General features: G+C 38.0%; 1 protein-coding gene across 4 annotated transcripts in view; it reads left to right on the top strand.

Annotated features, from left to right (window-relative positions):
- Nucleotides 1-1,279: 1,279 nt before the first annotated feature.
- The window catches only part of FBXO38 (F-box protein 38), a gene marked incomplete at both ends in the record, with an annotated part of 39,142 nt that continues 22,895 nt past the window's right edge, over nucleotides 1,280-17,526 (top strand). For all 4 annotated transcript variants that reach the window (XM_084252519.1, XM_084252520.1, XM_084252521.1 and 1 more), the window contains 8 exons: nucleotides 1,280-1,407; nucleotides 4,530-4,663; nucleotides 7,681-7,844; nucleotides 8,026-8,191; nucleotides 10,411-10,548; nucleotides 11,715-11,852; nucleotides 12,858-12,951; nucleotides 14,434-14,564. In XM_084252519.1, coding sequence (XP_084108645.1) covers nucleotides 1,280-1,407; nucleotides 4,530-4,663; nucleotides 7,681-7,844; nucleotides 8,026-8,191; nucleotides 10,411-10,548; nucleotides 11,715-11,852; nucleotides 12,858-12,951; nucleotides 14,434-14,564 — 1,093 coding nt within the window. The remainder of the gene's footprint in view (nucleotides 1,408-4,529; nucleotides 4,664-7,680; nucleotides 7,845-8,025; nucleotides 8,192-10,410; nucleotides 10,549-11,714; nucleotides 11,853-12,857; nucleotides 12,952-14,433; nucleotides 14,565-17,526) is intronic.

Consider the following 17,526-nt stretch of genomic DNA (forward strand, 5'->3'; position numbering starts at 1 on the left):
ACAAGCCTAAGAAATACGAAGTTTGGTTTAGCCTAGGGGTTTGCTCCCCTTTACCATTGAAACAAAGAAGCCCCAGAACTCCACACAGTAGTCCCTGAGGGGAGGATATAATAATGTGTACTCACGCTAACCACAGGTCACCAAGAAAAGCTTACACTTGGCTGAGACGGCTCTTCAGGAAATAGACACATGCAGGCAACTTTAGGAACTTTAGAGAATCAAGAATCATTATGAGGAGAGGGAAGAAGTTGCTGTGTACAAGGGACCAAGCACTGTGTAATCTGGAAACCCACTAATTTGGAACAGCAGTTCCGTGCATCACTGTAGCACGATTAAATTTCACCTCAGAAGCCATGTTGTTTGAGATTGAGTCCAGATAATTTTTCAGAATTTTACCAGTGATAATTCATAATGCTGTTCTAAAGAACACTTTTCACATAGTCCTCTCTTCCTCCGATCAACAGAATAAAAAACCTCTGGGTGGCTCATCTTCTGACTTGCCTCCTCCTCCTCTGCCCTTCCCACTTTATTACTCCTGCTTTCTACTGAACCCCCTTTTTCCTCCCTAGTTAAAACTTATTTTAAAAACAAACAACACACATTTGATACACAAGTGAAGGGAGGGGAGGGTGATTGTTTTCCCTCTGAAAATGCACATCAGTTTGTGCTGTATTTTGAAGAGAAGGTTTTTGTCAGATCCGTAAGGGAGTGACCCACTGCTGGAATCTAATCCCCTTATGTTATAGATAGGAAAATGAAAAATTTCAAGGGCTCATTCATAGTTTGTGGCAGATCAGGATTAGAAGCCACGAGTCCTCTGTTACCTTCTGCTATGTCAGGTAGTCCTGGAGTAACATGCTGCCAGAGCTGCCTGTGGTTTTACCTTAGTGAAGTGTAATGATCCTGCCTTACATAGGAAGAAATTGATGCTTGGAGATACTGAGTGATTTAGTGAGAAAGCATCACAGTAAATTTTGGAATCCTGGAGTCCTGATTCCTGGAAGTGCTGATTCCAAGTAATGCATTTTTCTATTCTCTACTGTACTTCAGAAAAGGACATTCTGTGCCTTTGGTGTAAAATGTCTGCTAGTTTGAATGTGGAAATAGTACTACCTTAGTGTTTTAAAATAAATATTATCTTACCTGGGTTTTGTGGGGATAATTTCTGTGTCTGGATTTGATGTGCTTTTGTTTATTCTCTGCTTGTTTTCAGGTGCTTTGAAATCAAGTAACTAAGAGGGAGGCCTTTGTGTTCTTTGAGACTGGCCATAATACTGCAATGGGTCCAAGAAAGAAAATTGTTAAAACATGTCTAGTGAATAATGAAATCCCGGAGGAAACAATATCAGATGAAACAAAGGATTATATGAATCAACTTTCACATGAAGTGCTCTGCCACATTTTCAGGTAAGCTTTTGTCTGATTGACTTCCATCTACCTGGAATGTGTAAGTGGGAGCATACCCCAGAGCTGTGCTGTCCAGTCAAGCAGCCACCAGCTATAGGTGGTATTACATTTAAATTAGATTAGATTTAAAACCCAGTTCCTCAGTGCACAAGCCATGTATTCAGAGCGAGAATGTGTCTGTCTCTGCAGAAAGTTCTCTAGATTGTGTTCACACTCCAATTCTTACTGACTGATAGGTTTGTTGATTTGTGTGATTATATATATTAGCTTGTTTGTACAATATAAGTCAGTGTTTCTGGCCTTTTTGACAATAACTCAGTGAAAAACAGTTTATTCAGATTGTAGACTCTAAGTGAGTTAAACAAAAGTTTTGTGAAATAAAGATTTGGGAATGAAGAGAACCAAGATAGCTGACGTTGGATAAAACAGACAGATTCCATCTGCAGACTCCATATGTGGATTCAAGTATTTGTGGGAATGTAGTTTATGGTAAATTGTATTCACATGAATGAGGAAAAGCTCGGTGGGTTCTCCAGATGTCATGTCACAACTTAAAAACCCTTTGGGAAAAATTAAAAAAGCACGTTCTTAGCTCTCATTATATGACAACTAAATTCTTAATGGATCAATGAATTAAACAAAAAAGCTTTTAAAATTCTGGATGAAAAGATAGGTAAAATTACTTCTGCGGGGGCCTCCCCAGCACAGCAGTTGAGTGCTGGGCTGTGAAGCTGCCCGCAGCCTCTGCAGTGCCGGTTCGATCCCCGGGCACCGGCGAGGGTCCCACATGGTGCGACAGACCTCTCCTGCTGCACCCACTGCTCCCCTTAGCAGTGTACTTTGTCATTCTGCCTGTTCTGCTCCCCGCTCTGGTGAATTCTCTCACCTTCCTGCACTTCTGACTATACCCAGTGCTTGTATAAATAAATAAATAAATCTTTAAAAAAAAAATTACTTCTGCTGTTGGGTATTAGATGTTACTTAGGTAATGATAGGATATATTCCGAGCAGATTGGACAAAATTTTATTTACCTCATACTCAGGTAACAGTGGCTTACAATACTATACATGACAGAGGTATAGATTCATTCCTCTTCAGTTGTATGTTACCACATGATCCTACCACCTACTGCCCATAGTTCTCCACCACTTGGACCATGTTTTAAATCTTTGTGGATTAGGTAACATTTTGTAGTTCAAACAGAATATTCAGATGAAACAAATAGAAGGACCTGACCCTGGTTATGAACAAAACATGGAGCAGACTGAAAGAACTGTGAACTTGGTTCTTGAACTTGTTATAAGCACTTCAACTTGGTAGGAGACATTTATTCTAAATATAAAGAGATTTTGCTTTGTGAAACTAAGGCTACTAAAGTTTTTATCTGAGGCCTCACGTTGTAGTAGTCGTATAGTCACTACATTAAACAGAAAATTTAAAGAAGCTTATTCTTTCCTACCTGCCATGTTAAATACGTCTTTTCTAAAATGTATTGGAACTCTTAAGCTTCAGCTCTTTTATTGTCTATGAAGAAAAAATACATTTGTTTTTCTAAGGCGAATGTGATACAGAAGAATCTTCATGTGATGATTGCTCATGTTTGTATTTAAAAGGGGTGTGATATTAACTCAGGTAAATACATTGGATAATAATCATAACAATTGGTGATTTGTGAAGACATTTAGTGATAAAGCTTGACTTGGAAAACAGATTCAGTATTTTTCGTTGTTTATAATGAATGGTCATATAGTTTCTGAAAATTATCCTACTTGTAGTGTCTAAGTATTAGAGACTGTAAGTTAGGGTTATGCCTTTTTTGTTGAACATTTGATTTGTTTTTAAGGGGGAAATGAGAAGGTTCAGAGGTTTAAAAAATGGAGCAAATATTTAGTAGATGTACTAGAATTTTTCCCTGAGATTTAGCATACGTTTTGGGATTTAGATCCATACTAACCTGTTAATATCCTTGTTTGTTCTCCTCCTGACCTGGATGTTAACTTTTTGCAGATTAACATTTCAGAGCTCATTTCACCACTTGTAAACTAGAGCAGAACTACTACCTGCTGTGTCAGTGCACATTCTAGCAGGAAACAAGATACACTTGGCTGAAATTTGAAGTTGATTTAAAGAAGGAGCTATTTAAGGAAGTGTTGGTAGGTTTGAGGAGACCTGTTAGGAATGTTGAAGAATTGAAGAATTCAGTGAGGGCTTAGTGCCTTCAATCAACTAAGGCCTACCCGGAACAGCAGAGCCTTGTAAGGGAAGGAAATGGTTGGGGGAGCGCTATGTGGCAAAGAGCAACCTAACTTGTAAAGTTGTGAAACAGTCGTGCGGTCCATAGTCTGTGACATAATGCCAGCTCCATAACAGGCAGCTTTTACATATTTTAATTTGATTTTTAATCAGTCTAGCTATGTTTTGGAAGAATGTTAAAGGAAAGGGGGAGCTTTCTGATCTTTCAGAGTTTATATTGGTGTTAGTAGGAGCAGAACCCAAGTGGAGGTTAGTTGAAAAGTTTCAAGAAGGAAGAGATAAGAGGAGAGGTTGGAAAAGAGAAAGTTGTAATTAAGATGAGGTGTTCTTTCTTATATGCTTACACAATACTTTTATCAGAGTGTGTGAACAAAGATGGAAACTCTTATGTACAATTAAATTAGTATACCTATTTGTTAATGAAGAAAATAGTAATTCCTGCATAAGGGTAGTATTGAGAAGTAGCAGAGAGGAACCTTTTTAGCCACTATAGGAAATGGATTCTGTAAAAGCTATGAAGTAATATTGGTCTTGTTCATATTGATCAGTCTCTTGAATCATTTTCACATTCCCTTGTCATCAGACCTCAAAATACACTGAGATTTAGCATCTTCCTACCTTTAAAAAAATATTTTCTTTGGCCATGAAAACTTAAAGGAGAAAGAAATATTATTAAATACCCTATGGAGGGAGCTCGCATTATTTGCTTGAATATTTGCCAACTTAATCTGTTTTTAGATAAAAGTGATTATATTTATGAATCTTTCATTTGAGGAGCAGAAGAGTGGAGGAAGGGGAAAAAAATAACCTGTCAGTGAGAGGAAGTACTTACCCACTTGATAAATACGAGTTTCTTTCTCTCACAAAGGTACCTCCCTCTGCAGGATATCATGTGTATGGAATGTCTCTCCCGGAAGCTAAAGGAAGCAGTGACCCTATACCTCAGAGTTGTGAGGGTCGTGGACCTCTGTGCAGGGCGGTGGTGGGAATACATGCCAAGTGGTAAGTGAACATAGCCTGGACAGGGTAGTAGCACCCTTCTGGAAACTATATGAGCGTTCTTATCAAGTGTTACTTGTGTTGAGGAAGACAATCGAGGCAATCTCCTCAGGTGGGAAAGGCAGGGTTTTATCTGGTTTGTTTAGGTTCTAGGTTTAGGTTCCATAAAATTGATTTGCCTGAGGCTTTATACTGTTTTAATGGTCTGCTGTCTTTAATTTTACAATTCTCAAGAAACTTCATTAGTCTCTTCCACAAATAAATGATTAGGGAATACTTACTAACAAAATGTAAGTATCATATTAGACAAATGTCTTTGCTCTGTAATGCAGGTTTTCACAGTTTTCTTTTACCCCTTAACTGCACTCTCTGATTAAACAAATGCCTCCTGTTGTATAGCTGCTCTAGTAGGCCACACATTGTACTTCTGGAACTTTCACGTCTTTAGCACTTTTCTAGGCTTATCCTTGGCCTCGGAGACTCAGGTGAAGAATTCAAAGTTAGTGACCTAATCCTAATACATGGGCCTCAGGTAAAGAGACCATCAGAAAAGAAAGTTGATGACTTGAGTTGAGCAAAAGCGTACATGAAGGGAGGAATTAAAATTAAGGGCCACTTAGGCTTTTCAGTTAACAACAGTCCACTAGCTCGTGCCCTTTAGTTATGGTGGGTTAGTAGTTTTAACTCTTTTTAAATAATCTTTCTTCACAATCATCAGATTTTGAAATGTGATATTGGAGCCAGCAGTGAGCCTTAAGAAAAAGGAAGATTAGAGAATATACTTGTTTCGTTTTGTTCTGTTGTTTGGATCAGGACAGACTGCCTTTGGAATGCCTGGATATTGTGCACTTTGGGGTGCTACAGTCTCTCTAGAGGGCCATAACTCATAGCAGATGGCCAGAGTGGGTATCAGAGGTACCTTTTGGTGAACATTGTGAAGACCTGAAGCTAGAACTTAACTTTGCAGGAGGCAAACAGCCACTTATTCTTTAAAGAAACTTATACATTAAAGAAACTGTTCTAAGGGAAGAGGATTCCTTATTCCAGAGAATGGCCATTGATAGTAGGAAAGAAAAAAAAATTAGGGCAGTGTGAAAATGACTGTCTTATTGCTTATCTTTGTTTTAATAGAGGTTAGGCCAGCAGAAATTTTGAAGGTAGGATTTTAATGCACTTTAAAAAGAGGCAGGATAGCAAAGCTCCCAAGTCATGCAGTCTTAGGATTAACATCTCTGCCCCTTATCAAGTTAGAAAAGAATTTGTCTGTGAAGTGCTCACTTCTTTCAGGCTGTGATAAATACCTATGAGCTTGAGACTTTCCATTCCTGCAGTGAATTGAAAGAGCATAAACAGTCTCTAGCCTGGGCTAAGATATCAACCTGTCTGTCTACTAATGCCATCCTGGCCTAGTCTGTGATGTTTAAATTCTGGTTCTTCAATATATTAATGCCATATAGTAATTTATGGTTTATGTATGGATCTCTTTCTGTTATCTCACCATTTCTATAAAGAAGGAGGAACTAGAACTTTACCCATTGTTTGGTGGGAGGCAATCTGCAATGTGTGACAAAGAGGATGGTCATTGGCAGTGGTCAGATTTGGTTTTGAATTCCAGCTCTGTCATGCTGTAGCTCTTAAACTCAATTTCATTTTCTACATTTGTCAGTAGGGTGATAACCTTTATCATTGGGTTGTAAGAATAGATGAGAGAACATATAAAATGGTTAACACATTGCATGGCTCTATCAGGGAAGTTACTACGGAGGATAGAAGTAAGTAATCTCTGAGGTGCCTTCTGCTTTTCAGTTTTAACTTTAGAATAAAGATACACTGTCACCTGGTCTAGCCTTGTACATAACTTTTGAAAACGAGTTATGTAAACCTTTGTGATTTGGGGGTCTCATTTTTATTTGAGAATATTTATATTTGTGAGTAGAGAGTTGACTTTCTATTAAAAACAAAAGACCTTAGAAAATAAAGTAATTATCTGTACGAGGTTTGTCTCTTACTTGTCACACTAGCAGCTCCTGCTGTGGGGGTCACCTGCCTCTGGTCCCATTTGGTTGATTCTTACTATAGTGAGCATAGTGAGCTCCTAGATAAATACCTTTCTGTTCTCTCAGCAGCCTCTTTTTCAGACAAATGAGTCGTCTGAGATGTCCAGTGAGTGATAGTTAAACGCAGGACAGAGCAGTGGATCAGCTAATAGAAAGTAGTTTGAGACGGGTTTAGTTTAGAACTTGTCGCTTCCTGAACAGCAGGATCGTCTCTTACTCGTTTATGTGTGTGTCTGTGTGTGCCTGCTCTGCAAAGTCCTGGCTGTTTTAGGGGCCAGAGAGCTTTTTAGGGGGAGGGGGAGGGTGGTTATTGATGAGTTAGGTGATTTTTCCTGAACCACTGGCCAGATAGGTCCAAATTATCTGAGTTAAAAGTGTATTGTTCCTAGGGCCTCCCCGGTGGCACACTGGTTGAGCGCTGGGTTGCGAAGCTGCTCACAGCCTCTGCAGCGCCAGTTTGATACCTGGGCACTGGGTGAGGGTCCCACATGGCACGCAGACTTCTCCTGCCGCCTGCTGCTCTCCTCAGCAGTGTACTTCATCAGTCTGCCTGCTCTGTTCCCTGCTCTGACTCTGGTGAAGTCTCTCACCCTCCCGCGCTTTTGACTGTACCCAGTGCTTGTATAAATAAATAAATAAATCTTTTAAAAAAAAAAAAAAGTGTATTGTTCCTAGTTGAAGATTTCCATGCATTAAAAACAGCAGCAACTACAAAAAGTCAGTAAGATGTTAAAAGCCTCAACTATGAAGTGTTAATTCAGAATAAGTGTTTCTGATACATTTCCTCTGTACTAGAAAAGTGTTCTGTAGTAACCACTCATTCAGCTGTAGTGTTAGCTTTATGAAAATTTACAAAGCAAATATTTTTGTTGCTGGCCTAACTTTTGATAAAAATTACAAGTGCCTAGTAAATATTGACAAACAGAAAATGAACTTGGCTCTAAATACTTCTGAACTTCTCAGGCTTCACAGATTCCAGTTTTCTAACTCTGTTGAAGAAGATGCCAGACGTCGAACAGCTATATGGCCTTCACCCTCGATACCTTGAGAGGCGAAGGGTACGGGGCCATGAGGCTTTTAGCATTCCAGGAGTTCTGGAAGCTTTGCAGGCATGCCCAAACTTAGTGGTGAGTGCACCTGGATGATTATCTGACCTCAACTGATTGATGAAATAATAGATCAAAAATGATAGAAAATGCAGCTTCATCCCTAAGAAACTCAAATTTTGTTATGTACTTAAAGTATTATAGCAGCGTTGGATGTTAAATTGTAGCCCTTTCTTATGTTGACTTCTGCATTATTTTCTAGGGTGTGGAAACTTCTCATTTGGAATTGGTAGAATCCATTTGGACATATATGCCACATGTTCATATTTTGGGCAAATTTCGTAATCGTAATGGAGCATTTCCAATTCCTCCTGAAAATAAATTGAAAATTCCTATAGGAGCCAAAATTCAAACTTTACATTTAGTTGGTAAGTACACTTGTGCAAGGTGTGACCTGGAAATGCCATATAATTACATATTCACCAAAAGGGGATAATGGGAGTTTTATATCTGGCATTGTTGACTGATGATGATGGCAAAAGAAATGCTTGTGGGACATTTATAAAAATTTAGATTTCCCATTAAAGAGTCATGTGGCGGGAAGAGGGGAGTGCTACTTCACAACCTGTCCCCTTTTTGAAAACAGATTGAATAGTTGAAAAGTTGTGCAGTTTTATTTGCTTCAGTGAGTTGGAATCCTGCCCTTCTCCAGTTACCACCTTTTGGTCCTAATTCTACTCTCTGGAGGAGAGTTCTCCAGTACAACTTTCTGTGGTGATGGAAAGGCCTATATTTTTGCTCCTTCATTTTTGTTAGTATAGTCTGACTTTCAAAAATTTTTATTAAATATTAAAAAAATGTTGAGTGCTGTGTTCCAAACATTTTAGGTTTTGGGAATAGTCGCAAAGAACTGGGAATTTCTGAAACAGGGTCAGGGGTGAAGGCAGAGTAGTAGGGGGTAATGAGTTGGTCTTAAATAAGACTGTACACAGTTGTAGAAGGAGAATAAAACTCTGAAGCAACATTCCATATGTAAGATCAAGGAGTGGTTCTGATTAGGGACCTGATTAGGGACAATATCTAGTTTGATATTGTTTTCAGATCATAAAGGGACTCCTTAAAGTCAGAAACTATTTTTATATCTCTGTATTTTCCATGGTGTCTGTCACAGTTCATTGTAAGTATAAATATTTGGTAATTTTTATGGAAATGTATTAATTTGTTTGTTGGTTCATTCACTGGTTTAACACCATGATGGTGATTCAAGGTGTATAGCAAATTAATGAACATGCTGGGGAGGATGAATAATTGTGTCCTTTGTTTATAGAATGGATTTGAGGCCAAATGTGGGTTGAGTATAACATACAAGCGCATTGTCTGGATTTTTCTCGCCCTTGCTACTTTGGGTTTCCTGGTCAAAAAATTGTCCATGTCATGGTAGATACTAAACAGACCTTCAAAACTGCCTCTTGTGTCTCAATCTGCCCTTCACTTCCTCTGCCTTTTTTCCTTTATTACTCATCCCCAATTTTCCTTGCTATCTGTTGCCATACGATGTGAATGCAGAGTTCAAAGCTAAAGTTAGCTATCCCTTGGGGGGAGAACCAAGTTAAGGGTAATCCTTACAGTAGGTTAATTCTCCACAGATGAGCTTGTGAAGAACCAAACATTCAAGTATTCCATTTTGCTTTCTGTAGTTACTGTTACTAGCAGGGCTTCTACTGGTGTGAGTTAATGTTGCATTAAACTGCTTTTGTCACCTACTGCTTATTAAATGCCATCCCTGGATTCTTGGATTTGTCTCAGACATTTGTGTCATTTCCTTGACTTTTTTCTAGCCTGTAGTCTTTAGAATCTGACAAGTTCCACAGCTGGCTTCCTTCCATTCTGAACTTACAAGTTCTGTCTTCTTTCTTCTTCCACATCTCCTGACTTTGCCTCCACTCTACAAGCCCTTTCTTCTGGACATGTGGGTGTGATTCCTAGTGTTATGCCACTTGGGGGTCAGAAGGACAGATACCTTTATCAATTTGAAATATTAAATAAATCAGTGTTGAGTTTCTCAACTTTCTCAAGTCATGCTCACTGGTTTCCATCACACGTTGACAAATCCGTGTGATTCACATATTTGTAGAAACAGCTTTACTCTCTATCTTTGAATGTCATCCAGAAGACTTTAAAATTAACACCAGTTAGCTTGCTTTTGATTGAGAAATTTAGTTTTCCTGCTGTGGGGCAGTGGACACAGGTAGTCAGCTCTCGGTTTTATGTATTCCTTTTATGTCTTCACAGTTTTGCTTTTAGTAACCTCTTTGCATTTTTGCATCTACATAGCAAATTTGTCCTAACAGAGTTGCAGGGTTATAAGAAAGACATGTATAAAGCAGAAATACTTCTCCTGTCCCATCTTCCCATATGCCTTTTCTAAAGAAATAACAAACTAGTCTGTGTATGGTTTGTTTAAATTGTTCTTCACAAGCTTGTTTTGAATAAGCCCATCAGATAGGCTTTCCTTACATAATTTGTTCCAGTGAAAATAATCCATGAAAGATAAATTGTCAACTTGAAAAATAGACTCTTGATTTTATACACAGAATACAAGACTTTTAGTGATTTTTCTTGTTTGTTCTTTGTATATATGTTTTAGGGGTGAATGTTCCTGAAATTCCTTGTATCCCAATGCTAAGGCACCTTTATATGAAGTGGGTAAGACTCACTAAACCACAGCCGTTCAAAGACTTTCTTTGCATCAGCTTACGAACTTTCGTCATGAGAAACTGTGCAGGTATGGTAGACTGTCTCATATCTTCTGTTAGACCCACTTGAGAGCTACATTTGCAAATGAACTTATATTATGCTGTCACTATTTGTGTTTTGTAACTTAGTTTGTGAAGGTAAATGTACATTTTTATTTAAAAACTTTGTTATTAGACAAATGATTTGTGTTTGAATCGGAGCAAAAAAGAAAAAAGCGTAATACCATCTCTACATATTACTTTTAGGTACTTTTATAGGATTGTTTTAATAAATGTCTGTCTACTTTCTTTGTCTCTGCTCTCCTAATCATCCTGCATGTAAATAGTTGCCTGCTCTAGTCTACCTTAAATACTGCTTTTATGATGGTACTTTCTTGTTCAGAAAACTCCGCTGATAATCTGCTAAAGGGCGTCAAGTGGGACTATCCTGCTTCAGAGTTTGTAGTGCCAGGGCTCCTCTTGAGATTCTATTTCTTACTCCTCTCTAAGATTTACCTTCTTTTAGAGTCACACCTGCCTATTCATTATCACACACAGCCATTCCAGCTTTCACCTCAGTGTCTCTCTGTACTGTTACTGTTCCTTGTCCTGGGGTATGTACTTCCTTCCTCCTCCTTTTAACTTGTAGACATCCTTCAGATTCTGCCTCCTATACCTTATCTTCCTCTTCTCTTTCTTTTTTATGGAGGGCAGGAGATCATATACTTGGCCTGCCTTTTTATCTTTCAGAATTACTAATGTTGGCTTTCTCTCCGTGGTTAATTGCATGCTCTGTAATAGGCAGGATCATATCTTCTGCGATCTTCCCTAACACTGAATATAGTACTGGACACATTGAAAGATATTTAAATGTTAGAGCTTTTCACTTGAGTAGAGAGTCAACTTTTCAACTTGATTTTTTCCTCCTTACTTATTTTGGGTCCAAAACTATTGAGACTTACGGGAACTCACAAAAAGTCCTAAATATCTCTCTAGTATAACTGAAAAATCTTTCTGCTAACCAAGTATGTGATTAACAAGATAACTAATGCTTTTATTTGTAATAAAACATGTAAATTGCAGAGAGCCAACAACTTGGCTGTCCTCTACAGATACAGAATTTCAAAGTTAGTCATTTCATGTACGGGTTAGAAAATTCATCTTTAAGGCAATTTACATTGTTCCACTGAAGATTTTTTTTGTTTTTTTTCCCCAGGACCTACAAATTCCTTGAAATATGTCCCTTTAGTAACAGGCTTAGCCTCTGCCCGAAATTTGGAACATTTGGAAATGGTTCGAGTTCCTTTCCTAGGAGGTCTTATCCAACATGTAGTAGAAGACAGTTGGAGATCAGGTATTCAGTTTTCTTTTGTTACTAAATATTGAAAAAATTACTTTTGAAACTTCATTGAGTTTTTATTTTGTTTCTCCGAGTCTTTTTAGAAGAAAGTGCTTGTTAGTAATTGTGTTTTCTCTCTGGCTTATTTGATGGACGTGAGTAATCATGTGCACGGGCAAAAAGAAATTATTGTTAATACTGTTAAAATATGAGTAAGCACTATATTTTCAGGCATTTTTGTCAGTTAATCAAATCTGGTACAAATCCACTACATGTGCTGTGTCAAAGGGATGGAGCAGACTCCCTCAAGAAACAACGGCATTATTTTTATTCATAGCAGTGCTGTTTGTAATAGACCCCCACCCCCATGGAAACAATCCAAATGGATATCAGCAGTAGAGTGGAGAGTTAAATGTGGTATATTCGTAGTAGATTAGTATGCAGCAATCAGAACGAGCAAGCTACACCTCTATGCAGTAATGGAGATGACCATCCACGTTACACTACTCATAAAATGTTTAGTTTTAATAGCTAGACACAGGAGTATGCATACTGGGTGATTTTATAAAAGTTTAAAACAAATCAATCTTCTGAAAATTCATTCAACTATATGCATTAATAATTGTGCACTTCTTTGGTATATATTTACAAGGTTGAAAAATATTGAAAATTTAATTAAAGTTAAACTCGTGCTGGTCTTATTCCATCTGACATGTCAGAGGTTCAGACTTTGGCTAGAAGATGTCAGAATCCCTTCTTTACAATTCCCCCATGAGCTTCTGGCTTTAAGAAAATCTTTCTTAAAACTCTAAATCATTTGGAGTAATTTTCAGATGCCATCAGAATGTCTTTTCAGAATCTCCTTTTAGGCATTGACTATTATAATTCACCTTGAGATATTAATTTGAATAGACAAACTTAAAATTTAAAATGACTCTTAATGTTTTACTGAGTGCTTTACTGAAAGTGCTATGGTCAAAAGCATGATTGTTATTTTTATGCCTTTTGTCTCCTAACTAGGTGGTTTTAGAAATTTGCACACTATTGTTTTGGGAGCCTGCAAAAATGCTCTTGAAGTAGATCTTGGTTACCTCATCATCACAGCTGCCCGTAGGTGTGTTTCCTTTTCAGTGTGTCTTTTGTCTTAGAATATATACTATTTCCTGTTTTTCAGAAATTGGGGCAAATATGTGTTTGAAATTTTATCATACCTTCTTCAGGTTTAAAATGCAAAAGAGTTGTTTAAATAGCTGTTGGGTATCACTTAATGGTAGTGTTTTGTTATAACTGAAGACCAATTGAGCTGTACTGCAAACCCAATGAGCTATAAAAGGGCTGATCTCATCAGAGAAAGGCAACTATCTGGAAGTGCTTGAGAGTCCAGGGAAAGTGAGCATGGAAGTCTGATGTCTGCAGTCTTGTGATAATATTTACTCTGTAGAAAGTGTTTCAAATCAGCTTTCCAGAGACCCAACCTTGTAACAGTTTAATGTTTTCTCTCATATTTTCCTATCATCTTAAGCCATATTTACTGTTTCCTATATAGCAATATGTATCCAATAGAATATACTATTTCCTATATATTTAAAGTCTGCCTCTATTTTAATATCTACTATATTTTTATATTTAAAAGGAATTAACCATTTTTTCATTGTAATCAAAGCAAAACTCTAACAGTAGAATATTAAGAATGAATAAATAAAACAAAACTTTGTGAATTTAAGTAAGCAGAGGTTATTACCTACTATAAAACATGCTTTTTATTTTTCTTTTAAAGATTTATTTATTTATTTATACAAGCACTGGGTACAGTCAGAAGCGCGGGAGGGTGAGAGACTTCACCAGAGTGGGGAACAGAACAGGCAGACTGACGAAATACACTGCTGAGGGGAGCAGGGGGTGCAGCAGGAGAGGTCTGTCGCGCCATGTGGGACCCTCGCTGGTGGCCGGGGATCAAGCCGGTGCTGCAGAGGCTGCAGGCAGCTTTGCAGCCCAGTGATTAACCACTGTGCTACCAGGGGAGGTCCCTATAAAACATGCTTTTGAGTACAATGGGACATTAAGAACTATCATAAATAAGATATTATAGAAATACCAGCACCAACTACAGATTGTCGGCCTTGACTCAGTCAGATCTAAGAAAGCACTGGAAAGAATTTAAAATTCTTACTGTATAGTTCATTATTAAATATAATGAACACACTGTGCAAGCTATGCTCATATTTAGCAAAAGACTCCTTTAAAGGAAACTGGTCTGATATTTTTTAATGGAGAGGGGAAAACTTGTTTGCATCTTCCACTTTAGGAAAATAAACTTGAAGAGTGTTTACTTAAGGAGAAACCATTGATTCTGATGGCTTTCAATTTTTTTTTAATTAAGCTGTTTTATTTTTTAAACTTATTTAAACTCCTATTTGCAACTTCCTTTTTTTTCCCTTTTGCCATCACCAGCTCTTGTCCACTGGTTTTTGAAAGTGGTTTATATTATTGAATTGTCTGCTGTATGAATGTCTAGTATTTGTTTTTAGCCTTCTAATTTCTTACTACACAGTGATGACGACTTTCATTTCACCTGCTATGTATCTCTTTTTCACAGGTTACATGAAGTTCGGATCCAGCCTTCCCTAACCAAAGATGGCGTTTTTTCTGCCCTCAAGATGGCAGAGCTGGAGTTTCCCCAGTTTGAGACCCTTCATCTAGGATATGTAGATGAGTTTTTGCTGCAGAGTAAGACTTACGCCATTTTATTCCTTAGAATTCTATAAGGAACTAACTTATTTGACACAGTGAAACTTGATTTGGGGTGTGCTGCAATTTTCCGAATATAAGACAACTTAAAATCTTGGGTGCTTTCACTTCTTGACAAATGAAACTTTTTAAACTTGAAGTGACAGTGAGTCTTTTTCTGTATTACCTCTGACTGTAGTATATTAAAGAAAACTAATAATTTACAGTGTACCAAAAGAAGATCCTTATCTACATTTGATATTGTCTTCACTGTACTGCCCAAGTTTCTTTCCCATTCTTCATTTTTTTCACAGAATTCCATCCTTGATTCCATTTGTTGAGTTTGATCTGCCATACTTGAAGCTTTTGATGGTCCTCTCAGATGAGGTTCCATTCTCTGCCCATGTTCTTCATTTCCATAATAAGCCCGCTCTGGATTTTCCAGATAGTGTGAGCACATAATGGTCAGTATTCATTTAATGGTGATTGCTGTTGGCAGGCTTATTCACAGCATTTTCTAAAATGTATTTACAATTGGCACCTCATTCCTTTGGGTTTTAATGCATGTCAGTTCATTAGTCAAACTTTTCCCCACATGGTATCAGTCAGACATGCAAGAAAGTGTCCACCACCAGTGTGTTTTCATTTTTGCAAGAATTAACTTCTCCACTGTGCAATTTGCAGCAAGTATTTCTTAAACTCTTTTTTACCATTTGGCATATTTTCTTTTGGATCTAATTTGCATCATAGAAGAACATTAGGCTTCTTCCTCTGGTCATAACAGTCAGTGTCAGAGAACTTGACTCTTGCCTATATAATTTTGTGGTATGTCATAATAATAGTTACATTTTTTTTTTCACTTTTCTTGGCAATTCTTGTTTAATACAGGTGAGAGATTGAAAAGTCAAATCATTATTTTCTAGCCAAATTCACACAGCCCAATAATTCTTGTAATTTTTATAGCTTTAGAAAAAATCAGCTTCTCACCAAGTTAGCTTTAAAATGTTAAACTGATATAATAATTTCATTAAAAATTAATGTATCTGATACTAAGTTTTTCTGGTTTGGAATGAGGTTGCTAACATTTGGCATGTTTCTACTGTATCTGTATAGTAACTTAAAATGATTAGTTCGGTGATTGGTATTCTTTTTCTGATCTTGTTTTTTGTTCTTCTCAAATGTTCAATGCTTGACACATTTTGCATCCTAATTTAAGATGGCCTCACTTAGGAGCCCTGAAAGATGATCTTTGAGACGTTCTTTACAATTAACTATTTCCCTTACAGTGTTTCTCTCCCCTCGACAAACATTTCCAGTAGAAAAACACTTTACTCTTTTGATGACCAGCATCTTTTACTTTTAAACATAACTTGTTTCATGTTTATTTCATGTCTAGTGATCTTTTACTTTTGATCTTTGTACGCTACTCTTCATATTTGATGCAGTACATCCATTTCTTCCATATAGGTATTCACCTGGGTGTCGTTCCTCCAAAGACTTCCTGGGGTTCTCTGCTTCAGAATAGGCTGCCAGGTGTCTTTCGCTGACTAGAGACGAGCAAGAGTCACTTGTTCTGAGGAGTTAAACAATTAAGAAAAAAGGGGATAGGTCTTCATTTAACAAAGGAAAAGTATGGACTTTATTACAGTCTCTGAGAATTAGAAAGCATCCAACAAGTGGTAGCTTTTACTTCTAGTTGACTGATTGAGAGAAAAGAAACCAAAATGACTTCTGAGTAATAATATCAGGATTTTGAAGAGTGAGACCATCAGGAGACCCTCTAAGAGCAAGATAAGGGGGTAGTCTGAAAGGAATGAATATGAGGCATGGGTTTGTCATATTAGATGTAGCATTTATGCAGATAGTGCTCAAGGAACAGAATCTGGTCAAGATTTACCCTATATTTTAGGATGAAGGCCAGTTTTGAGACCCATGGCAGGAAACAAATTTTTACCAGGAGGTAAAAGAAAATCGCTTGGCTGAATTGTGAAGGGTGGATGAATGTGAATTCTGGAATACTGGTAAATAACAAAAACAGGGACCACAGGAAAGAGACCACAAACCATATAGAAAGTGAAGCTGGGGCCTCCCCGGTGGCGCAGTGGTTGAGCGCTGGGTTGCGAAGCTGCCCGCAGCCTCTGTAGTGCTGGTTCGATCCCCAGCTACTCCCCGACCACCGGAGGAGGGTCCCACATGGCGCGCAGACCTCTCCTGCAGCCCGCTGCTCCCCTCAGCAGTGTACTTCGGTCCTTCTGCCTGCTCTGCTCCCCGCTCTGGCTCTGGTGAATTCTCTCACCCTCCTGTGCTTCTGACTGTACCCAGTGCTTGTATAAATAAATAAATAAATCTTTAAAAAAAAAAAAAAAAGAAAAGAAAGTGAAGCTGGAAGACTTTGGAGTAGGTGGATTGTCTTAAACATGTTCTGTGCTAAAGAGTTAAATCCCGGTGCAGGACAGCTTCACCAGAGCAAGGGGGTTTTGTTGTATTTTGTGTCACTTGATTGCAAGGACTGTGGAAGACATCTGTGAGTTCCTATATCCTCAGAACTCTGGGCAATGGAAATGTAGCTCTAAACTAGACATAATCCCTCTTTTCCTTCAAGCTCCTCATAGTCAAACAGACCATCCTGGAGAGTAAAGGGCAGGTGGAGGAGAGAAATAATAGGACACAAGGAGTGAGATGTGATATACAATGGTGTAATATAGAATGCAGTGTTCTCTTCACTTAGCCCCCTCCTTACCCCCTAATCTGTGTGGCAGTATTAAGTTCTGAAGCCCCATGGCATAGAGAGGATGTGTTTGAGGCAGAAATCTGTTTTCTGGGGATAGGTGATATTCTCTAATGAATGTCATAGCAATTGTTAAAAATGAATCTGAAACTCCAATGTTTAGCCTTCTCTACATCGGGCCTCAACAGACTCCCTTTTTCTGTAAGAGAGTTGGAATTTTAAGATTTTATTTTC

This window comes from Talpa europaea (genome assembly GCF_964194135.1).
Source record: "Talpa europaea genome assembly, chromosome: 13".
NCBI lineage: Eukaryota > Metazoa > Chordata > Mammalia > Eulipotyphla > Talpidae > Talpa > Talpa europaea.